The sequence below is a fragment of the Lytechinus pictus genome, chromosome 12 (genome assembly GCF_037042905.1).
Source record: "Lytechinus pictus isolate F3 Inbred chromosome 12, Lp3.0, whole genome shotgun sequence".
NCBI lineage: Eukaryota > Metazoa > Echinodermata > Echinoidea > Temnopleuroida > Toxopneustidae > Lytechinus > Lytechinus pictus.
The window spans coordinates 17,577,009-17,603,505 of record NC_087256.1 but is presented as its reverse complement, the minus strand read 5'-3'; the positions used below and the strand labels follow the sequence as shown (position 1 = coordinate 17,603,505).

Sequence of the window (26,497 nt, the reverse complement as noted above, 5' to 3'; positions counted from 1 at the left end):
ACATCACAAAAAACATTTGCCCCCTATTGTACCAGTTGCATGGTATGTAAAGCATTGGAAAATGAATAAATCAATAAAAAGCAGCACTCTTTTAACTGTATGCTATACAGTTGAGTTTGAAGATACTTTCCTCTCGGTTTTAATGGGGAGGCAGTAATACAACGTTATACTTCAGCCTTTTGATTGAGCTAGTGAAATATTTGAATTAAAAGCGCAGAGAGAGAGAGACATCAGAACTTTCGAATAATTCGAAACGAACATCAAACTTTCCAGATCTTATATTAACGCACACTGAAAGGAAAAAAAATCGGAATTAGAAATATTCCATGAACCAAGCCGTGTCTTCAACCGAGAAATAAGGACGTACGGATTACATTTTGGACCAATTTCATCGGTTTCATTATCGGATGTCGTCTGCAAGAAGCAAGTGCTAGTAGAAGGACGAAGGAATGTTGTTTCTACATTTATGTTGAGAAAAGGTGATCTTCCTTGTCATCACTTTTGAATGATTAATGAACATCACAGATTTAATTTACATGCTATTCCAACGCATTTCGTTTACAACTATCGTGCTTATAATAATTGGTCGAGGATTGTGCACCATTTTTATGCCAATTTTTCTTTTTTGCCCTCCGATAACTTTGAGCGCCATCACATATTGTGACGTAAACAATGCGCACCCAATAAAATTTTTTTTCGCGCGCTACTATAATCAACAAAAAATAGTTTAACAACGCAGAAGGCCTATATAGGAGACAGAACACCATCCTTTCAGTTAAAACCCATACCATTTTTTTACTTTCCACTCCAAGGAAAACCTCAAGAGCATAAGCAGTCTGATTTTTTTTTATGAAATGGTACACAGTGAAAGTGAATGAAGCTAACAAGAAAATAACAAAGTGCAAACAAGACGAACTCAATCGTAATCTTTCAAGTTCACTCTAGAATCACGAAGGTAAACAATAGTCCAATAACAATAAAACCCTCTTGGCATAGACCTACTTTAAAGTGAATCGAATAGACTCTGAGCTATAACTTGATAATTTTCAACCACAAAAAGGGAAACACTAACAGATAGGGTAACAATGTGGGAATTCATCGAAGGTACTCGTCGCCCAGGTCGACAAAATGTCCAAAGCGGAGTCGTGCTCGTCATCATCACGGTGTTCGTCTTCATGACCGCCTATCCCGCGAAGGCCGCTCTAGCAGACGATGCACATATTCGTAATGAACGCGGTGTTGTGTTCAGCGACCAGGGAAATATCCTTTACGACAACGGAACTCTCGTGTTCGATGCCGCTATGCGGAACGACGATATCGATGTTTATCTGATTGATGATATGGATTATGAGTGGGAGGGTATCGGCGATCGAGCTGCGGGCTGGGTGCGGGAAGGAGTAGTGAGAGCAGTGCCTCCGAGCAAAGTGATAGGTAATCCTACCCGTTTTTTATTTATTTTTTATTTTTCATTTATGCAACATGTATTGACGTGTTTTATAGAGTTGTACATTGCTTGAATAGACGGTACAGTATGAATGTAGTTTTACTTTAGATGTGATATTGTACACACCGATTTAGTTATAACTGCGAACATCTTTACATCTTTATTGGGGAAAAAAAACATCCTGGAGTATTCCCCTTGTATTTGTCGCTTTCTAATATAATTTTGTATAGGACGTGATATATGTAATATAATGTTTTATTACAGATGTTTATAAAGTGAGCAAAAACAGACTTGGTAATAATTCAATTCTATGAGAATTGATCGAAGGAACTTCGATAAATTAGTAAATAATGGCACATTGTTTTAGAAATAACTCCATTAAACATCGGGTATTTATTTTACCAAAAGTTTGCTTGATATTTTGAAGTGATGTAAATGAATAGTATAAGTAAAATCATAATCAACATCAAAAATAAAAACAAATGGGGAAACTTGTAATTACTCCCACTTTTCATCTACTCAAATCCGGAAAAGGAGAAAAAAAAATGGGGTCCATCAACATGTAAAGAATTGCCACATCTAATGTAATAATTTTGAATGTGACGTTTATAGTTTTATATCGACAAAAAATCACTGATTAATAAGAATTATACGTATATGTATTTTATTGACAGCGCTCCTGAAAAAGCATTTAGCTGACGACTTCGACGTCCCCTCAACAGTAAAGGAGGTATGCGAAAGTCGTTTTTTTTTTTTACTTTCTAAATCCTTGCTGCATTTCATGAAATTATTTTGTAAAAACTAGTCAAAGTGTGATTAAATTATACAAAAGAATTGCATCCAACAGTAAACTGAAATATGTAAATCCACATGTGTTTCTGAGTCAATTTTAAGTTAAAATATGCAACTGTTGAACAGATCTTACTGCATTTTGATAATAATCACCACCGTCAAGGTCATGCTCATTATCATCATCTGATCATCACCCTCATCATTACCATCAACATCGTCATCACAATAGATCGTCACCACCATCGGCAGCTTATTTCCTCAAAAAGTTGTGTGCACCTGATTCGGTATAGCCTAGCTTAGCCGGGGTAATAATAATAGCAGGGCCCGCTGGGAGAACAGTTTTCGGAACTGAAGTGGTTACCCTGGGTAAATATACCGTTATTATTATTATTATTATACTATATTGCCATCACCGTCCTTTCCACCACGACCACTATGATCATCACCATCATTGCTATAATGATAATTACTGCCAGTTATGATCATTATCATCACAGCTATTGACATCACCATCATCATCATCGTCGTCATCATTCATCACCACCACCTCCATCGTCACCATTATCTTCGTAGTTACCTTCAGCATCATTACTAACATTATCGTCATTATAATGTAATCATCATAATCATCATCAATATTTTCATCTTCATCACCGTCACCATCGAACTTCTCATCATCATAATCATTAACACGAAAACTTGTAGAGCAAAAATGTAATATATTTAGAATTTGCACGTAGTCTGCAATTAAGTATAATGAATGTATATATAAACAATAAATTAATGTCATTGATTTCATCTAATTTCTTCCCTTGTACACTATTATTAAAACTGTCAAAATAATAGACCTTGAATGTCGAGATGCCCGTTATCATTACGTCGTTCATGCTCATCACTATGGCTATCCTCATGCCCCTCGTCGGCATCATCTTCTGCTGTTGCCGATGCGCGGGAAAATGCGGCGGGACTCGCAAGGATGAGGACCTCGTTGCCATGGGAACCAAGGGTGGTATCATCGTCTGCTCCCTGTTGCTCATCGTTTGTGCATTCATCGGGTGCGTATATTGATGACAAACATTCTCTTCCTTTTTTTGCTCTGTCATTAATGTGACAGTTTATGATGTGTTTTTAATAACTTAAACACATCTCTTTGACAGTCAATTAAAATCGACGTTAACATGCTCGTCGTATCACAAACATACTGACGAAGAAGTTTATAAGCACCCCAAAACAAAAACCTTATAATGATACGTGACTGTTCTTAGGGTTTTAAACTTTACTCTTTCTCAATCTCTATAATTCTGTTAAAATGTTGTGAAAGAAATTACTTAATTATCATGCAAATTGTTATGTACAGAGGAAGATCGAGAGGGTTCTGTAGAATTATTTTCTAGATTAATTCATGTTTTTTTTTTTTATTCAAATTATTTTTTTTTAGTTTCTTTCTCTCTGTAAATTCATTCTTTCTTCCTTTATTCCTTCTTGCGTTTTCTTTCTTTTATTCTTTCTTTCTTTCTTTCTTTTTAGATTATTTTTTTAATTTATTTTCTTTCTCTCACTTTTGCAGCCTTTCTTATTTTTTTGTTCCGTTTATTTTTCATTGTCTGTTATGTTATTTATCTATTCATTCATTTATTTATTTATCTACTTATTTGTTATTAAGATTTCATTTATTCATAAATTATATTCATTCATTTTTTCCACCCTTCTTCCTTCCATCCCATTTCTTTCTCTGATTTCTTCCACCCTTCCTCCCTTCCTTCCGTCCTCCCATTGTTTATTTATTTCTTTCCTCTTCTCAATCGATACCCTTAATTCCCCCAATGCCACCCCACGAACAGGACGTTGAGTTACTTGACGACCCCGTCGATTATTCGTATGGTCGATACCGTTGAACACACGAGCACAATGGCGAATAACATTTTGGAAGATATCGAGACATTTAAAGATGATTTCATACAGGTAGGCACAATAGTTTTTTTTTTCTTTACGTCATTGTTCCCCATTCATTCTCATTCTTGTCATATCGTGTTCCATGAGAACAAACTATTATGGGAAATCGGTTTCATGAAAAAAAAATGATTCCCGTTCTACAAATTAGTTCTATGTGTGCTGTTTTGCTTTCAATCAAAGTATTTTTTGGGAGGGGCGTGCTTTTCTGTCATAAACCTCATTTCTGTTTATAAATTTCAGGATTTGAATCAAGTCGGAGTGGATGACCTTGGTTTTGTTACAGAAGCTGTCTATACAAAATTAGATGGTAAGATATTGGGTTTTTTTTTAATTTTTTTTATAGGGGATGGGTTAATTCTTGCAATTATGAAGAACAACCTCTCTGAGTGTTGTTTGCCATTGAGCTAAGGATAGAGTTCATGTTTTGTGTAATCTGTTTGTTATGATGTGAGAATATGTGTGCGTGTGTATGGGAGAGAAATGAAGGGGAAAATTTGGAAAGAGAGATTCCAGGTTTTTTTTTTGCTAGCTAGAACTTTAGTGGGAAAGATGTAGAGACCATAAATATTTGTCGATGAAAATGTCTCAGATTGATATTGAGCAGTTGGGAAGCTGGTTAATAAAAACTGAAGTAAAATCTGCCGTTAACTTCTTAAAACATGTTTAATTCTATTCAGCATGAAACACATATTACACAAAATACACAGAGTGAAATAGAAATAAAGAGAGGGGGAAAAACGAGCAATATGATAGCAATAACGCTTCATAAAAAGTATCATGCATACATAAAAATGGGGAAAATAGCTCAACAAAACTTATTACCGCAAATTTGTAGACCGAGAAAGATTAGAGAGAGGGAGAATGCGTGAAAGAAATAAACAAGGGGGTCGGGGGCGTCAGTGTGAAAACGAGAAAAAAATGTTAGCGGTGATCCATTAAAACAATCATAATTAAATAAATTGATTTTAATTTGTGATTTCACCCCCTTTTTTTTACAAGAATCAAAACGAATAGTAAACAATTAACTACATAGTCATTTCTATTTGTGATAGATCCATATTTATATCGATACTTACAGCTGTTGGAGAGGAGGTGGCGTCTCCGTTGTTATTGGAAACAGCACCGTATTTGAACGATTTGTCTGATTCTGTTGAGAATTTAGGATTAGGTAAGTGTTAAGGACCCTATCTGCTTTTTAAAATTGTTTTGAGAGCAAATGTCTACATTTCTCAGTTCATTGGAAAAAATGATATAGTCTCAAGATCATTTGATCAATTAATGGAGACATAATGTAGGGTTGAAAAAATGATATTCACGAATAAGAAAAAAACAGCAAAATGCCGTGACCAGGATTCGAACCTGGGTTATTGCGGCCACAACGCAATGTCCTAACCACTAGACGATCACGGCTTTCCACATGCCTGGCATGCCGGGCAGGAGGGTACAATGCGTACTAGACCTATCGACTGAATTGTACGTGCTTTGTTCTCTGTGTGTATACGTGTGTGTCTGTGCGTGCAGCGAATGGCGCGGTTTTGCTCGTGACTAAAGGGGATTCCCCATTGATAAGTCAAGCGTGCCACTTAAGTACCACCGTATACTGTAGAAGATCGATGAGTAATCTTGCTGTCAAACAGAGTAGGCCTACTTAATTTAATCGAGGCGTCGTGCTACGATATTTACTGCAGTTCAAGCCTACAAAATATCAATTTTGCGAGTTGATTGCGTGAATAGCTAGGCCTATAGGGCCTAAAGAATGGAAAACGTGAAAGGATAAATTGAAATGAAAAAAAAACATTTAAGTAAAACAAAATAACTTATGGATTCTTTAGCATTTGTCTTTCATTTTGATTCCTGGTAGGCCTACTTTCATTGCGTCTTTGTTTTTCCTTTTCATTTATTTACTTTTCTTTTCTTCCATCATATAGCCTACATATAGTTTTCAATTCAATTCAAATAAGCATTTATTTTCTTGCATTTCAACAAATTTCTCTATTTCGAAACATGAATTCATACCAAAATAAGGGGGGCCGTTTCATAAAGCTGTTCGTAAGTTAAGAGCGACTTTAAGAACGACTGGTGATCCTTTCTTGTGGTAAATGATATTTTCATTGGCGATGGTTTAGCGCGTAAGAAAGGTTCACCAGTCGTTATTTAAGTCGCTCTTAACTTTCGAACAGCTTTATGAAAAACCCACCAGATATATTGTCATGAAGAATATAAATAGGCATAAGTAGGCCTACATGTTATGTTTACATAGAAGCAGCTATGCGTATAGCAAAGGAATGTGGTGGTAGGCCTATAGGCCTACATGCATGCAGTAGGCCTACACTAGGCCCTATAGTCCATACAAAGAAAAGTCGGAGGTTTCTTTTTATAATTTCTTTTACTTATCTATACAATTTTTCTCATTTATTTCATTCACTTACTTTTCATTTCTTTTCATTTTCCCATTCTTTTCACTTCTTTTCTATTATTTAACATTATTATACTTCCTAACTTTTTCTCTTGTCCCTTCTTTTCTTTCCTTTTTTTTTTTTTTTTTACTATATTTCTTATTTTTCAAAATTTTATTCCCTTTAACCTTATTCATTCTTGTTTTGATTTCCCTTTCCTCCGAGTTTTCCCCTTTCCTAAAATTTTCTATGATTCGTTTTCTTTCCTTTATTTTTCCTTTATTTGTCGAATATCCTTTCTTTCCATTTTTTAATCAAGAACTTGCATCTTTTACGAGCAATGGCTCGACGTTAGACCTCCTCCTCCAGACATCTTTAAACCTAGTCTCGGCCGGACAGTCGCTTCTTGATGCACTTGATGTAGCCAAAAATGACATGACTACAATAAGAGATGAGTGTCTTGCTGATCCCCTACGAGCATTGTCTGGGGCATGCGGCGGTATTCCAGATCCTTCTATTCTGGACACCAGCAGTATAGACTTTAGCACGGTAAGATATATGCATCCAAATCACTACCACCCCCATTTTAACCAACGATGTTGGTTTTCACAAAGAAAAAAGAATAGAGCAAAATGTTGGCGAAACAAAGTTTTAGATTTTGTGATGTCAAATGCACCATGTAATATAGATTCCATTCCAATTTTGTAATATGATGGATATAAACATTTTCTTATTGAAGGGGAAATGAAAATCAAATGATGCCTCTGATATATCCACAGCTGTGTCAAATTTGTGACTTTTAAATTTGTGGGAAATGGCATTTTGTAGAATTTATATCACACGAGATAGGTAACTACAATCATCCCAAATACATTCACCCACATTTTATACACACTAAGAATAAAGGTTTCTGCTGGCACCATAACTGAAACATATTGACAGCACATTTCGCGTATAATCTGTACCATAATTCTTTCACTCCCTGAGATGCTGATTGCATCCTAAAAGGTGCAAAGTTGCACCATGTTTATAGGGTAGTGCATTGGAGCCTATACAGTGCGTCCCAGAAAAAACGAAACCGAGATTTATCGATGATTTATCATAACTTAATCACAAATACAATACACAATGACCTACCATTTTAAAGCTTAGGATCTCCTCTTTCATCTGAAATTCTAAGCTTTACATTGGTAGGTCATTTGTCTATTGTATTTGTGAATAAGTTATGATAAATCGTCGGTTAATCTCGGTTTCGTTTTTTCTGGGACGCACTGTATAGGGCCTTCGAAAATGAATATTAATTTAGCAAAAAATTGTCTTTTTACTGAATCGGACGATACTTTTCACAATTTTTAATCATTGTGTTGAACAAAACATGTGTTTGAATAAATAGATGTTTAACAAATTGTATAATTGCTTATAGTTAATCAGAAGTTGCCCGGGGCAGAAATATCATATTTACCAGACAATGTTATCGGCTAAAATTTCATTTCATATTATTCTCTATAATAGATTGACATCGGGGTCGTTGACCTTGATGACCTTAGAAACGAGATGCAATCCGCCCTAGCAACCATTCGTGACCTGATTGACACGGTAAGATAATTGTTTATTGCTTTCCATGTGCTGAACAGGGAGGTGAGAGGAAAAAGAAAGAAATAGAATGATAAAATGAACTCCTTGTTTGTGTATAACCATAGGCCTATAATAACGCGGCAGGCAAGTGCTTATTTTGCCTCCCCTGCCGCCAATTTTTCTGATTCCTTTGGCCCCCTTCATAATCTACTTTAAAAATACTAGTGCCGACTTTGCATAGGTCTAAAGACTTTCGTAAATTACGGCCTTCACACTATGGAAACAAACGGAAAACGATAAGGAACTCAAATGGAATTTTGAAAGATGATATTCTTCTGATATTTTTTCGCACTTTGATTATTGCTGATATAGTACGACGGTATTTGCTTCTAAACAGGGAAATCTATCATATCCCATATCAAATCTCATATAACATGTATAAGATTCTAGATTGGAAAACAATGAATGCTCATCAAAATAAACATCAATTTAAAAGGTTCAAAGCTTTTGAGTATTATTTGAAGTAATTATCGTCAGATATCTTTCCATATTACCAAAATGCAAAGAACAAAAAAGGGCACATGGAATTGAAAGCTAACATTTTCCTTTTGGAGGGCTAGGCTCACTTTTCGACAACTATATCAAAACATTTATTGCACTATACAGTCTGGTTTTCTATCCCCTTTCCTTTCGAGGCCTCCATCACTTTCAAGCTCCAAGCTTAAGATGGAGGTCTCCCACATTTCTATATATATATATGTTCAGTAATTAAAGAAAATGTATATATAGATATAATTTTCACAGTACAATTGATATTTTATAATGATTTATGTACATTATTCATTATGTTTTAAACAGAATATTTGCCTATTATGTAATATTGAAATTTTTTTAATTATACTTGTATATACTTTGTTTTTGTTTTGAAATGTGGAAATAAAATAAATCAAATCAAATCAAACATTATTTCTACCCTACTTTCCCACAATATTCCCTCCTCTGAATAACTTCAAAGTCTAATTTGATATGTTTGATTTTGCCTGTTCTGTGTGTGAGAGTGTCACTGTCTTTTAATGTTTTTATTTGGTATTCTTAACCCTTTATATGGTAAATATAGAATGAGCATGTATTTTAAACCGATTACAAACAAAGAAATATTAGATATCGGTAAATCGCTTAAACCTAATAAGAGTAGCGGATTTGATGACATTGATCCATCTGTTGTGTAAAATGTTTTACCTTTCATTATAGACCCGCTTTTACATAATTATCTTTAATTTCTCTCTTGCAACTGGAATTATACCTTCAAAACTGAAAATATCAAAAGTTGTTCCCGTTTTTAAAAAGGAGAATCCTAATCTATTTGTCAGTTACCGTCCAATATCAATTTTGCCGTTTTCCTCAAAAATCTTGGAGAAATTAGTTTTTAACAGACTATACAATTTTTTATTACGTCACAATGTTTTATATGATAGTCAATCTGGCTTCCGTCAAAATTACTCCACGGAAATGGCAGTTATTGAAATTCATGATAGAATAATTAGTGAGCTCAATGCCGGTAAAGAAGTTATAGGAATTTTTATGGATCTCTCCAAGGCTTTTGATTCTCTTTCTCATGATACTTTACTCAATAAGTTGCAATATTACAGTATAAGAGGAGTGTATGGTTAATTCAAGTCATATTTATTATATAGGAGACAATTTACTGTATATAATACTACCCATTCGTCTTTCATGGAAATAAAAACAGGTGTACCCCAAGGTTTATTCTTGGGCCTTTATTATTTTTAATATATATTAATGACATTGTTAACTCTTGCCATGAACCACATGTTATATTGTATGCCGATGATACGTCACTTCTTGCCTCCCATGATAACATTACTACTTTAGTTGAAATATTAAATATATATCTTGCCCAAATTTCTGCCTGGTTTAAGTGCAATAGACTTTCCTTAAATACAAATACAATTTATTTAATAAAAAGAGGGATGTGCAATATAATCAAACTGACACATTTCTCCATATGGATACAACTCAATTCCAATTTTATAACTAAGTTAAGTTTTTAGGAGTGATTTTATACAATAATTTATGTTGCAATGATCATATAAGTTCTATCTCTGTCAAAATAGCACGTTTTATAGGAATCATAAATCGTTTCAAATGTAATGTTCCTATTATATATTATTTACTCTCTACAATGCTTATTTAGCCATATACAAAAATTGATTCTACAAAAAAGCAATACGTGTATGTAAGAAAACAGACTATAATGCACCGACTTCGTTGCTATTTAAATCATTATACGTACAGCTAAACTTCCAGATATTACCAAGATTCAAATTGCTTCAATTATGCAACGGTACCACACAAAAAGTCTTTCACCCTATTTAATGAATATGTTCTCAATTAATGCAAACATTCACAATTACTTTACTAGATCATTTAACAAATTCCACAGATGGACCTTTTCAAGTGGTAGATCTAAATATTAAATACGACATACTAGCCCCACACTGTGGAATAGTTTAGACCTGTACACATTATAATATACATGTACAATTTGATAATACTTTTAAAAGACAATATGAAAATAAATTACTGAGCAATTATTCATTTCTCTTAACGTGGTTTTGTAGTATTTGCTTATTTGATTTTTTATCCGTTTGTTTATATTTTTTGTTTTGTTTTGTTTTTATCTTTGTTCTGTTTTGTTCTACCTTGAAGTTTGTTTCACGTTTGTTTAATCTAGTTTTTTGGTTTTATAGAAATGATTATTCTTATCTCTATTTATTCTTTGGTACTTGCTGCATCCATACCATATACTGAATTTATTATAACGATTGATATATCTTGGGTATGTGCGTTTTAACAAGCCTTTTTTATGGCTTTTTGTGCATGCTCAATTTCCATTCATTATTTTGTTCATCTATATTTTTATAATTATGTACCAACCATAATTTTTCATTACCACTATTTGTTTCATTTATGTTCTGTTGATACCTTTGCTTTGCTTTATGTTATATATATTTTTTTGTGTATATATAATTTTGTTCTCATTTTGTTCTTTTTAATGAATTTGGAAATAAATACTGAATTGAATTGAATTGAAATTGTTTTGTTTATCAAATTACCTCATGGAAGAACAGTCGTAAGTATATGTAAGTGCAACTCAAATGTAAATCAACCATGTTATGTGTCAATAGCTGATTTCAATTTGCAATTTTGTCTTGCCCTAAACCAAGTAAACAGTTATATACAACTGATCCCCCCACATGAGTCAAAAAAGTTCAGCATGATTTTATAATATTAATGGATGTCAACTCATTTGGCGAACGAATGAGCAAATTAGATTGACATTCCTTATATTATCATGCTTTGTTATCAAATCACATATCATTATAATTAGAATTTGTCATAGTTTACATAATCATTTTCGTTAGAATCGTCACGATATCATTCTTGGGGGTAATTTGTGATAGAGGTGCCAGGTAAAAATGGCAGAGGTAATAATGGCAGAAGTAATAATAGCAGAGGTAAAAAGGGCAGAGGTAAAAATGGCAGAGGTAAAGATCATGACATACTACATCAACAAGGAAAGGACAGAGCCTTTCCAGTTAATATCAGTCATAATTATTGACCTTGAATGGACTCCTATCGACAAAATGAGTATTATGAACTGATTAGATATTATTTGGATTTTTTTCATCATTTTGGGTCTGTATACTTTATCATCGATATGATTAAACTAAAGCATGTTCATGCCAAAAGGATTTCAATGTGAGTGATATGAGAGGATTTATCTTGGCCAGTTCGTATAGTGCGCTACCATTAACACACTGATCTTAGACAAGTTCGGGATTTCTTCGAACCACTTGCATAACTTGGATAACAGAAAAATTATAAAACGTTTTGTAATAAAAGTAATTTTTCGCATTTTAACATCATAATGGATCCGAACATAGATATTGATATGGTACGTATATAGTTTAATGTAAATTATATAATAATAGCAATTAGTGTTAAGTTTTTCAGAGCAATACCTCATTGCAGCTAGACGTCAGGTTCCTGAACTAGTTTCTATGGTAACGGTTACCGCATGAATTTGGAAATGTGTAGCGAATCAGAGATCTAAATTTATAGGCGTTTCTTAGGTACCATTCTATCGACGTGTTTTAAAGGGGAAGTTCACCCTGACAAATGGTTTACTGTAAAAATAGCAGAAAAATGAAGTGAAGGTTTGCGGAAACCCCATCAAAGATTAAGAAAGCTATTAGAAGTTTGAGTTTTTGATCTGTGACGTCATATACGAGCAGCTGCCCCGTATTTTATGCACCAAAATGTATACTTTTCAATTTTTTAATCAGTGGTTCATGATTGCTAAAAAAATCTTTCAGGAGCGGATGTGAAATTATTTGTATGTTGATATACTTAGAGTACAATAATAACCATTTTAATTTTTTTTAATAACATATCATTGATATTGTTTATAACACCATTTATGGGGAAAAAATGCTCGCAAATGACGTCACCATTAAAATATAAAATTCTAATAGCTTTTAAAATCTTTGTTGGGTTCCCTAAAACCCTCACCAATATCATTCTAATTATTTTTGCTATTTTTACAGTTACTTTATGTCAGGGTGAATTTCCCCCTTAATGAATTAAGTACAATACTTGGGATCCAAAGTGTGCTTCAAATTTGAATATTAGAAGAGCGATTCGACATGAGAAGGTCGTGCATGTAAGTCCAGGAAAAAAATAAGAAATACCAAGTGAACTCAATTAAAGGGATAGAGCCTCGTCGATCTGGCACTGCACAGCGGCTGCCGGGTCCACGATCAATTGGGCAAAGCAAATTTTCGGAGTATTTCATTTCATGTCTATTTCGAACAATAAATTATGGATTTTTTGTATATCAACTTGGTGCAGAAGATCTAAAGTATGATTTTAAAATGTTACCCTTTCCATTAGTCCCACATGCAGTATAATTCTTATTTTATTCTCAGAACCTTTCTTATTTAATCTACTATACATGGAGGGGCTTTTGGATTTTTTGGCATGGGGGATTAAGACTGGCCATTTATACCCGTTATTTTTACCTCAACCATTTCTACCTCTGCCATTTATACATCTGCCATTCTTACCTTTGCCACTTACATCTGCCAATTTTACCTCTCCCATTCTTACCTCGGCCATTTTTATCTCTGCCATTTTTACACCGAGCCGTGATAGATTTCTTTCTTTCTTTTTTACATTGTATAATGACTTGTTTCATTCACATACTTGACTTTGTTGGTTATAAAAATTTAAAAAATGTACGCCCAATGTGGGGCTCGAACCCACGACCCTGAGATTAAGAGTCTCATGCTCTACCGACTGAGCTAACCGGGCTTGTTAATACAGTAGTTGTATTGTAAAGACTCCTCGTTACCTGTTTTTGCATTGTTATGTACACGAAATGTCGTCTGCTGCTTGTAATATAATTCCATTTAAATGCGGAAATTGTATGGAACATGAATTTGATATTGGCTTACAAGACAAACATCATTTACTATTCATGTTTCAATTGAGGTACACTTACATTGCATGAAAATAATGGCAGTAAAACGATTGCAGGGTCACGAATTCCATGCCCCTAAATTGGTACTCTTAAAGCTTCACATCCCCATGCGAGAGGCAGCAAGATCAATTTTCGCGCCAAATTTGCCTTCTTCGCGCCCTTTGGACAGTGAATTCATGACGCATTCACCATGGATCTGTAAATAGATCCATTCATTTACGAACGCACATCGTGTGTGTATGCGACCGCGAAGGTCCATGGTGCAGTTCTCTATATCTAGCGTTCTACACACAGCAACGTGCTTCGCCAATCAGAGAACCGGTAACAAGAAAGCAGGTCGATAGACGAAACTAACGCACTGAAATGCATACATGAACAACCAATAAGCATCTGTTTTAGATGACGCAGGTTGGATAGCATTTGCCGGCAGAAAAAATAGAAACGAAAGCATTCACTCTCAAAATCAAGGATTTAATATAAATCCAGATCGGCTGTGAATAGAAAACATCCGAATATTAAATTTAATATCAAACCTTGTAGATTTAAATATACATATAAAAGATTTGGATTTAAATCCTTTGAGAATTGAAAGTTAATCCTAAAGATTTAAAATAAATCCAACATTCGGCTGGACCTTTCCACAGCCGATCTGGATTTGTTTTAAATCCTTGATTTATAGAGTTTTGCCTTTCTTTGCTGTGAATGCTCTTGTTCCGTATGGTAATGATACTGTATTCATTGTTTCCCAACTTAGTTTGAATATAGTTCTTAAATATTCATTCGATTTTTATTTAAAAAACATTGGCATTGGTACCTTGGTACGGGGGGAGGGGGCAATGGTGGGTGACCACCCCCTTACCGACTTATCGATTTGCCCCCCCCCCAATAGTTTTGGATTGGAAAGCAGTCTAATACAATTGAACATGGTATACAAACACTATTAAACATACAAATTTGCCACTTTTTTGCGCTCTTAGCGCGTTAAATGAATCCTGATCCTTTTTATGATGATAATAATAATATACAGAATTTATAAAACGCTTTAAACGGAGGTTTCAAAGCGCTAAGAAAAAAAGAAAGAAAGAAGAATATACAAGATAAAAAAAAACAAAGAAAAAAATATCTAAACAAATTAGATTTTTGGTTTCACCTTTGCCATTTGCGCGCCCATACAGCTTGTATAATTAGTAGGAACCCTATTCCTGAATTAGGGGGATGATCCACCGGTCCACTTTTGTCAAGTAAAGTAAAAAAGGTAACACTTAGCCTATTGTTATCCTCATCAGGGAAACGAGACGTTGCAAGATGTTCCTGAATTGATAGCTAACACAAGCGTAACATCAATCGATGGTAAGTTATTATGAGGGATCGACTCCCTGTGCTGTGGGGGGGGGGGGGCGCAGGGCATTTCGATATTTCACTGTGTAATATATATATATATGTATATATATGCCTTGTTATGTGTTAAAATTACATTTTAAAATCCGTATGAATTTATTGCAGATAGTTTCATAAGAATACTTCCAACATGAATTAATTTCAAACTCATGATTTTTTTTAAATGCAGTATATGTGAGCTATTGTGAAATTGATGACGACATTTTTATTTTATTTATTCCTTTTTCACATTAAAAAGGACATAATATAAAAATATAACAAACACTGCAAGGCAGAAACAAAATACAGTGACCCGAAGAGAATGGTGTTAGGGATAATAACTTCACTATAAATACGACATAGATAAGAAATATTGTTTTTATTCATCAATCAGGGTAATTAGGGAGAAATTTCAAAAGAGAATGTAAGAACATTACAAATGAGCAAGCATATGCTGAAAACAAAATAATAATGCAATGAAGATAAAATGCTGCTTGTCAATAAGCCTACGTGACTGAAAGCATAACCAGAATTATTATGTACATATATATTTATTTATTGAGTCCTGCATTTAAACGTAGTACTACAGGTAAAAACTGTTCAAGTTCTGGGTAATTTATAATAGTTTTATTTTTTTTTTGCCTGGTGTCTCTTTACAATTTTTTTTTAAACTCAAGATATATTATTTATGTCCAGATTGTAATTGAATTGAAATCGATACAGGTCATGACGTTTGAGAATGCTATTTTTTGCTTGTAGAGTATGTCGAACATGTACTCACAGTGCTCTATAAAGAGAATTACAGTATTCTCTAAACCTAGTTTGCAAGAGTAAATTTGGGTTTAAACTCGATCTGGCTGCGTTTTCAAATCTGAAATATGGTAAGATATGAGATGGGTCCAACATCAGAAGTGTTGATGTTGGAAGAACATGCTTAACGTGATATAAAATCAAATCATATCAAATGAAATCAAGTCATTTGTATTGAAAACGAAAATAAATAATCGCATTTTCGGATCATCAATTATGTATTGATCGGACAATGTTTCTTGACATAGTTCGGTATTAAAAATAGTGACAGTTTCAATAGGACGGTTGGGACCAGCATGATACACATAAAATAACTCCGAAGATGATTAAAAGTGACAATATATAACTACTCCCCAAAATAACATTTAGATTTGTTTTCAATTTGTTATTTTGTTCAATTATTGTATATAACTAGCCAACCTCCACACATTTAGTTTTCATAATAATTTGTATTTTATTTTGTTTTATGACCTATACAACGAAATCACGCAAAGCCCCCCCCCCCCCATAATTATGATTTTTAGATATTGGACATTTTCGCTCCTTTTTTGTAATTGAGAGGATACTTCTCCCCGATAACCCCACCCCGTTTTCGTGGTCTCATTATGAAACAAGTGCGTAGGCTGGTTTGAGCATGAGGGAAATGGAACTAAAGTTTGGAAAATCAGCTGTTGAAAGCAGAATTAAGAAGGGGTACAAATTTCGTTTTGCTTGCCAGTGTCGGAACTCCTCTGCCTCAGCGGGAGGATGCACGTGCTCCCAGAGCACCCCAAGCCTGTACGTCCTTGTAAAATGCAAATTATTTTCTTCCGTCTGATAGAAATTCGAGATGCAGTAAGCCAGTTGCAAGAAGTGGTCGAAGAACTAGTTAACGAAACCTCTCAGTCATTAAACGAAGTGAGTACAAGCGGTTATAATTATGCCTTTCTAAAAATGAATAATAAGTATAATCAGTGTGTATGACTATGATTTAATTCAATATTGAGGAAGACAAATATCACAGAAAGTGAACGGTTGTAGAATGCCATGCATGCATGGTTCGTGATTGAAGTGCAAATTTGTAAGCCGTAACATAATGCAATGAGTCGATGACAAAGTATTATACTACTACTACTACTACTACTATACTACTACTACTATTACTATTACTTACTACAACTATACTACTACTACTATTACTATTACTATTACTTACTACAACTACTATTACTAGGCCCTCCAACTAATACTTCTATAACTATTTCCATGATTACTTCTATTTCTTTTCATTCACATTTTGTTTTGGTATTTTTTTTTAATATTCAGGTATTTGACTCACTCCACTTTGATACACTGAAAGAGACAATCGACACAACAGTTCAAATCCCAGTAGAAAAAAATGTCACGTATGTATATATATTATTGTTAAATTGAATCAAGTAAAAATTCATTTAACATTCATTGGTTTAATTTTTGTTTACTGTAGAGATTAGGAATTGGAGGGAACAAGGGGTTTCTATGGCAGTTAGCGAACATCAATCAAAGGATAAATACCACTTGTGGTAACGAATTCAAGATGAGTTTGTACACAATCCAACCAAATGACCTACCAAGTGTCTGTATTTAATAAAAATACGTGCCGCGTGATTCTGGAAGTAATTGTGTAGTTGCTGAAAATTATAACAAAACGAACAGTTGCAGCCCAACCAGGGGCCCGTTTCATAAAGAGTTACAACTGTTGTAACTGTGCAATTATGGCAACTACCATGGAAACCTTGATTCTGATTGGCTGCTGAGCCCTGTTACCATGGTAGTTGCCATTATGGCAAAGTTACAACAGTTGCAAGTCATTTATGAAACGGACCCCTGCTGGTCTTTTTACAAGCATTGATAATACATTGTCTCACTATTTTGCATCATAATCTGATCCAAAAAACTAGTGTAGACTTATCTCACACAAAGTATACACCAATAGTCTAAGACAAACTTATTTAGTCAAGACGAAATATATCTTTTTAGAGGTCAACTTGGCAAGATACGTCGCCATGACGACATGCATTTTATAAAAACATTCCTTACGTTGCCATGTCATCTTGCAAAGTTATAAGGTCGAGATGATAAGGCTAGTATAAGTCAGCTTGACAAGATGAAATATCTCACCATCTTACCAAATAGATGCTTAATTACTCACATTGAAAATCAATTTATAAGATTGCGGTGGGGGATCCAAAGTTAGATTAAAAATAAGAGTTCTATATACATTTATTAGATTGAATTTTCTATCTAATTCTGGATTGGTCCCTCAAAGTAAAAGAGAGTTGCATTTTAAAGCTTCCACTTATTTTAATCATTATTATTGTAAGTATGCAATTGATTCGAATTATCAGTTATTTTAGAAAATAATATACCCCCACTCTCTCTCTCTCTCTCTCCCACCACCGCCTTTCTAGTGATATGATTGCATCCCTCGTACCTGTCCTACTATCCTTCATGGTTATCCTTACCGGTCTTGGGCTCCTCATTGCCCTTGCCGGCCTGAGGTGCAACAACGGCCCGGACAGTCGGGGCTGTGGCTGTGACTGCGGAGGCAAAATGTTGATGGGGTAGGTCGATCGCTATAGAATTAAAAAAAGAAAAAAAGATTAAATATATAAGTTAAAAAAGTTTTTAAAAAAGTAATAAATGAAGTTTAAAAATGGAACGATTTCAAAGCAAAGGGATTCATATACATAAATATATTTCTAAATATTAAGAAAATACTTGAATGAGAGGGCCCAATGAGTCTCGCCCCCCCCCCCTTAATTGATCTGCGTATGAGTAGATTGAACAACAACTGAAATCTAACTTTTCAGAGAGTTTTCTCTTCCCCTTCAAATCACGTCATATTTTTCTAAGAATTAAATGGCTATAATTTTAAGAACAAATTCAAACAAATCTTAAGTCCAGTGGCATAACGATTATTTTTTAGGTTTGTAATTTGCAGATATAAAACAAAAACCCTCTTTGATCATTGATTGATAATTGTCTTTTATAGAGGGGGTGGATGCTGAAACCCTCTTAAGCCCACAACCTTCACTTTAATATATATAATTTTTATATCTTTTTCTCGTCAGATCGGTATGCTGGTCTTTCTCAATCTCATTGTTGATATGTTTACTTGCGGCCTTCCTTCTCATCCTAGGCTCTACCCTCACCATCGTCTGTGATTCGCTCATCGACCTCTCATTCATCCAAGAGGTATTCCCTCAAATCGATTTTTTGTTTGTTCTATTTATGCATACAAATGTGTGTGTGTGTGTTTTTTTACTGTTGTTGTTATAGCTTTTATCTATTTATCAGTATACTGTTGTATTTATTTATTTACTTTTACATTAATTTACTTATTAATTTTTTTTGTTACAAAGGGGCAATTCATTAATTTATTTATTGAAATTTATTTATTAATTCGTTCCTATTATGAACTTATTTATCGATTTCTTTTTTTATTAATTTATTTATTCATTAATTTGTTTATATACAATATCTATTTATATAATTTATTAACTTTCTTGTGGGAAGGGGTTCCTACAAAGTATATAGCCTCTCTTTATATTCTTACGGAGTACTCTTTGTACTTATGCTTATTATTGTGATCATCAAACAATAGAAATAATTCTAGTCATTCTGCACTTATACGATCCATTCTCTACAGCAATCTTGCGTGCTGTTTTCTCTCTTCCTAATTCATTTTCTCTTTAAAACTAACTTACTGTATATTCACCATTCCCTATCAGGTTGTTGATGACCCAGAAGTGTGGGGAGGGAGTCCCATAACGGATCGCTTTTCGTTTGGCAATTCAACTTTCAACGTAACTGTCTATGAAATCTTAGAGTGAGTATAGCAAGCTATCTGCTGCCCAGTAATGGAACATGACGCCAAATATAGAATGGAATAACAGCATCAGCAGCGACTGCACAACAATAACAACAATAATAGCAACAACATTATTAATAATAACAACAAAAACAATAGCTGCACCGGCAACAACAAACTTAATGTCAAAAATAATGACAGCAGCAGCAGCAACAATAGCAATATTGATAACCACAACACCAATAAAAATTCCAACAACAACAACAACAACAGCGGCAGCAACAACAACATCAATATCAACAATGTCAACAATAATAACACAACAACCACATCAGGCTTACAAGCGGTAGCAGTAGAAACAACAACAACGTAGACAAGAACAATATTAACAACAGCTAAAGTAGGCCTGCCGCCATCAACACCAGGAACGACAAAAAAAAAAACACGTTAAAAAATCCTTCACACCACAGACAAAGATTACTTGTTAACGACAACTTCTAATCATTGTCAAGAAAGTAAGAAATTGCCTATATGCGTAGTGACTATTCAGTTATAACGAAATTTAGTTTCATCCTGACTTCTTCTTAACACTCATCTTCAGTATTTTAAACGTACGCCCCATACCTCACGCTAAAGCAGAATCTGTTTAAAAGATTTCATTTTGGACAGATTCTGCTTTAGCGTGAGGTATGGGGCGTTGCAAGAAACTTGTGTTTGATCGTTGCACTTGATTCTTGTTCAATTGCAACTCAAGTTTCTTGCAACCTCCCATGGCAGTATATTGGTCTTCAGTTTTATAAAACAGTTACTGAAAATGTTTGCAACCATATTGCCTGTCCACTTCATATCAAACCAAAATCTGTACAGTGAACAGAGAACACCAAGAAAATTTGAATCTTATTTTTCCTTTTTATTATACGTTCGAGCTCCGCATCTAAGTTTTGCCAGAGACACTTTATCTGTTCAAAATATTGTATATATTATAAAGTATTTCTATCGTTTATCTATACGTAAAGTGCCATTTGTGTATATACATCCCAGAGATTATATTGGTAAACATATTTAAATTGAGTTCTGGATATGTTGCCGTGTTATTGGAGGTCAGTTTGTTTTTTGGCAGTGTCAAAAAGGCGACATGCAAAATTGCATGCCATTGCAGAAAAACCATTCTGAGCACAGGGGGTGTTTCACAAAACTGTTTCTAAGTTTTTAACTGTTTCTAATTTTCTAACTGTTTCTAATAACTGTGTGAACAAATGAGATACCCCTTCCTTGTATCATAAAAATGCATCCCTGATCAAACTGTATTTTAATTATAATTTCTTAATGAAACTGGATGGTGTTTTAGAATCAAACTGAATTTTAATCTTGGTAATACAGATCTGATTCCAACTGCTGCTTGTACTAAGGGATAGAGAATCTAACTTTAGCTAAGCACCACAAAAAATAATGTTAGCTGCTGTACATAGTCTATAGAGAATAACTCATTTTACTCTGTTATATTTTTGGTGTTAATTCAACGCCTATGTTACAACACCTTTAGTTAATTTAAAACTGTCTGGTGTTATGTTCAAACTCTTAAGGTGTAATTTCTACACTTCAGGGTGTGTTCCTGTAGGGACATCCCAGTGTTTACATTGAAGAAAGTGTCACAAGTGACTTAAAAACAACTTTATAATACACCATCCAGATTCATTAAGATATCATTAACAAATAATGAAAAGTTCAATCACAAATTTGGATTCAGCCAATTACTTTAAATTGGAGTTTATCAGAGGTTATTATGACAATACTAAACAAACTGCTGACATCTCAAACACCTATATGCTAAACTAATACTAAAATGCTAAACTCAATACTCATTTATATGTTTTTAAACTTAAGATGAGTCAATATGAATTGACACATTAACTTATGAAACAAACCATAATGCAAGCAACGTGAACACTTATATCTACAGAGTTTAGATAACAGATTTGTAACCTGTATTCTAGAACATGAATATTTCATGGGATTTTCCTATCACAATTTCCTTACCCTCCACAAAACACGTCTTAAAATTGAGAAATGAAATCATAGGACTGTCCCTAATGCATAAACATTTCATATTGTTTGGATATTATAATTTCACATGGAAACAAACACTTTCTATATTATCATAAGTTCTTTGTTTTACTAAGTAATGCATCTATACATTCATTGCCATTCTATACCAATTTTATTTTTGTATATTTGTAAACCCCGACTAGTGAGGAGAGCTTAATAACAGAAACTAGTTTTCTTTTAGTCATCCTCAGGCACTAGTCGGTAATTTCTTCCTCTTGTACATATTCTAGTATTTTGCCTGCCTGGAAATAAAATAAAAATAAATGATTCGTCAAACACTCGTCATCAATTAATTGATTTTTTAATCCCCGCTGATTTATCAAGCATGCTATGTCTCTCGATTTCATCTCGGGGCATAGTAGTTATGACAAATCACCCATGACAGTATGATTTGTAACCGTAAACTGCACCCTTGGACCGGTCAGATTCTTTAAACTAATTCCTTGATGTGATCGAATGTCAAATTCTATTTGGCGATTTCCATATAAATGTCTGAAACAAAAATTCCCTTTATAAATTTCAGTGAAAGAATAAACGATTTCTTTATTCAATTTGATTACTTTTCTTCGTATTGTATTTCAGAAATTGTGGAGAAGATGCCACGCTATTTAATGCCCTTGAACTTGGATCGTCCGGACTTCTCGACGTCGTCAACGATATGGACATAAGAGAGGTGATTTGGGGCCTTTATTTATTTTAAACTGTTACCAGACAAAAATTCTAAACAACGATTACTCAAAATGATAATGGGTGGATTTATATACTATTTTGCCTTTTACTAAACGATACAAAGCACACATTATTACCATGGCTTCAATACCTCGACTGCTTTTTACAGTATGGGTAAATTCCCCTTTTCAAAGAAAACACGCCATGGGACCCAAACCCACGACCCTCGGCAATGTTCGTGCACAAGCATGACAAGTGTCGCGATACATTACATGATTTAGCATGTTCAAATCACATACAATCACAATCGAATTTCTCGAATAGGAGTGGTCAATATTAGTCTTCGGTTTTTATGCTATATTTGTTGCTCGCCATTTCGTTGCAATTGCTGCAATGTCAAGCACGATTTAAACCTTTTTTAATTGATTGTTGATGGGACACCACATAAATTCACAATCATAATTGCTATCATTGAACAATCCTTTCAAAAGCTACTAGCAATGCAAAGCAAACTTTTTAAAATATTTGGATGCATTTTATGATTTCATAAAAGGACTTATTTGCTCTTGTTGGATAGAGCTCCCTTTCGTCATGTTTATGACATTGCTATAAGGTGAATTTTATCATTAACTGTCATTTCTCTAGATGCTGCCCGATCTAACCAGTGTTTATGAACTGGTCAATGATACAGTGTCCGGCTTGGATGTCTTACCTAGTGATGATGCTAACGCCCTCTTGAGCCAACTGACCAGTCAGCTATCGCCCTCCAACATCACAGGAGCTATCGGAGAGGTATCTAACTATCTATGCAAACCTCTCCCTGGAAGCTTAAAAATGTCATCGAGACGATCAGACATGTCAGATGACAAGATATCTGATCTCTTAATTTTTACCTCCTGTAGAAAAATGATAGAAGAGATGAAGCGAGGACGAGATCTCGGATCTCGTCACGTCTGTATCCTTTAGAAGAGATGAACAGATTGCGAGATCTTGGATCTCGTCTATGTACATCCCATAGAAGAGATGACAAGATCTCGGATCTCATCATGCCTACTTTCCATAGAACAGACGAAGAGATGGCATGATCTCAGATCTCGTGATATCTACATCCTTAAGAAGAGATGATAAGATGACAGGATTTCAGATCTCATCATGTTTAAATCCTTTAGAAAGAAAGATGATCACATGACGATATCGTCACGTCTACATCTCAACACCTGACCATCTCTTCTACAGGATGTAGACATGGCAAAATCCGAGATCTAATCCGTTGAACATCTGTCCTACGGCATGAAAACGTGACAAGATGATTATCTGGGTGGCACTCTTTAGCTTCCATACCTAAATGATCGTCTCGAAAAAAAGTGGCTATGAATGTTCATTTGACTTAATTTAAAGACATAATCGTGTCTTTAAAGATCAAAGGCTCTAGCTCGACCTGATGTTTTTTAACATTAAAAAATATGGAATATCGCCCGGTCTGATTATATATATAGTTAATGCCCAAAGAATGTACGATCACAGTCATGGAACGGCCTTCTAGTCAATCATTGATCATAATTATCATTGCCGTTGAGGAAACTTCACGAATCCCTGCTATGTCCATGACCCACACTATCATCCTTGCAACCCATACATCTTTCACAAAATGTGAGGCTTGTTTTTCGGAGAACTATGCCTGATAGTAAAAGTCGAGTAGATATAGCATGCATTGAATGAAAGATCAAATATCCTGGTCCTCTTTTTCTCTCCTGATGTATATAGATGCAACTTGGACTTGATCAGTTTGCATTGACAAACCTGAGTGACGCCCTCAACACTGGAGCTGATGCTGTCTTTGGAAGCTTTCCGGTAAAAGAATAGTTTCACCTTTTAATTGGCAGTAGTAGTAGTAGTTGTAGTAGTAGTAGTAGCAGTATAGAAGTAGTAGTAGCAGTGGTAGAAAAGTAGTAGTAGTAGTGGTATTATAGTAATAATAGTAGTAGTAGTAGTAGTAGTAATAGAAGTAGGAGTATAGTAGCTAGTAGTAGTAATGGAAAAACAGGAAGTAAGAAGAAGGGAAAAAAAGAAGAAATAGTATTTCTTGTTGTTTAATCATTTTCATTCTTATTCATGTTGTAATCATCATTCTTATGACACTCTTTCTATATAGCTATACACTCAAATAAATCATTAATACATACAAATTTTCTTTTGATATAAGGTGATGGCATCCGACTTGCGTGATCTTGCCGATGATTTACAAAGCATCAATGACCAGCAACTCCAACTCACGCTTAATCTTACGGTAAGACAATAGTTATGTTCACAAGAGAATCGGATCAAATTTTGAATTATATGCCCGTCGAAATATTTGATTTGATTCGATTTCCACATTACAATAACAAGTACATACAAGTATAATCATTTTCAACAGAACATAACAATATGCAACAACATAGCATTATTCCATAAAGTAAAATTATATTTTTTATTTTTAGTCGAGAGGAAGAGAAAAATTCAAATGAGAGAGGTGAATACACGGTACAGCCTTGCCGATCCGTTTAATATTCGGAATATAATTATTGAGCCATTTTGTTGCTTTTTTAATAAAGGAGACATTCACCCTGAGGTTATAATGGTTCTAATAAAAAAAAACATGAGAAAACTGTTAATGAGGATGTGGCGAAAATCCATCCATTAAGAGGCTGTATCCTACAAGCTTCGCTTTTTTTTCAAAAGTAGCCTCCTCCTTTTCCAACCTGTTTGTATGATAATCTTTGTCCTCGTCCCAATGTTATTGTCTGAACGCCACTAGTTCAACCTCGTTTCTAATTTCATTTACCCCCTCTTCTTCTACCGAATAACTTTGACATGAAAAATAGGACAATAAGACGATACAATTATGCTCCATTTACCATAGCTACTTAATAAAAACACACACATAAAACAATGGTACATTTTACCATGGACCTATATATTACGAATGATTTTACGAAGTAATTAAATATATGTATGTATTTTTGAAAATGGTATGACTACATTAGATAATTATCTGAGTGAATGACTTTTTTTATGTATTACTATTCTACTGAATCAAAGAGATACTTATTCGTAAAATCCAGTAATCATAGCGGAAATAATCTAACACATATCGGTGTTGTCTGGCTAATTTTTTATCACAAAAAGGAAAAAAATATGTGCGCCCAATGTGGGGCTCGAACCCACGACCCTGGGATTAAGAGTCCCATGCTCTACCGACTGAGCTAACCGGGCTAGCGAGCATTTAAGGTTAACATAACTTACTCGAAAAAGTTGGCTAACGCCATCTCGAGGTGTGTCATTCATCCATAGAAATACCGTCTGTCATGCATTTGAGTTTTATTTCCACCTGCCCTGTCTACCGTGACTTTTGAATGTAATATATTATTGATTTTTTTATGCATTACATGACGTGAATGCAGGAATACCATCAAAAGCAAAAACAAATAGCACACAAGTCAAATAATATTCCGCTTTCATTGAGCACTTAATGAAGAACAATGATATTATTATGATACAATCCAAGGATTTCACTGCATTTTACTTTTGTTTAATTCCTGTATGTAGCTTTTTTCTTTTCTTTTGTCTTTCTTTTCTTTTCATATTTCTTTGCTCTTGTATCCTATATTTTGTTTAACTCTCCCTTTTTTCTTTCATTTTCTCTACTTTACTTTGGCTAATATTTCTTTTCTATTTTTCTTTACTTAACTTTATTTTTCTTTTATTTTCTTTTCTTAACTTTTCTTTACTTTGCTTTCTTAACTTTCCTTTTTCTCTTTTCTATTTTTTTTTAGCTTACCTTGCTTTACTTATCTATTCTCTCTTTATTCCTTTCTGTTCTTTCATAGTTTGGTCTTTTTTAATGTAGGAATGTAAGCCTACCTTTGCTTTACTGGTTGTTTAATGTAATTTCTTGGTTTGTTTATATGAGTCCTTATTTGTACTTATAAAGTATA

General features: G+C 34.2%; 1 protein-coding gene and 3 non-coding genes across 4 annotated transcripts; 1 reads left to right on the top strand and 3 right to left on the bottom strand.

Moving 5' to 3' along the window:
- LOC129273620 (prominin-2-like) lies at positions 1-25,682 on the top strand. The gene is made up of 18 exons (XM_054910685.2): positions 1-1,431; positions 2,119-2,174; positions 3,083-3,291; positions 4,078-4,198; positions 4,430-4,496; positions 5,268-5,357; positions 6,905-7,134; positions 8,098-8,181; positions 15,013-15,076; positions 16,734-16,810; positions 17,219-17,298; positions 18,343-18,495; positions 19,006-19,129; positions 19,666-19,763; positions 22,434-22,524; positions 23,166-23,312; positions 24,285-24,371; positions 24,724-25,682. Exons 1-18 carry the CDS (start codon positions 1,086-1,088, stop codon positions 24,817-24,819), a joined length of 2,220 nt encoding a protein of 739 aa, XP_054766660.2. The 5' UTR covers positions 1-1,085; the 3' UTR covers positions 24,820-25,682.
- On the bottom strand, positions 5,528-5,599 carry TRNAH-GUG (transfer RNA histidin (anticodon GUG)). Its single transcript has one exon. It is a non-coding gene; the product is annotated as a tRNA-His (tRNA).
- Positions 13,485-13,557, bottom strand: TRNAK-CUU (transfer RNA lysine (anticodon CUU)). Its single transcript has one exon. It is a non-coding gene; the product is annotated as a tRNA-Lys (tRNA).
- Positions 25,683-25,702: 20 nt separating the features above from the next.
- On the bottom strand, positions 25,703-25,775 carry TRNAK-CUU (transfer RNA lysine (anticodon CUU)). Its single transcript has one exon. It is a non-coding gene; the product is annotated as a tRNA-Lys (tRNA).
- Positions 25,776-26,497: the final 722 nt, after the last annotated feature.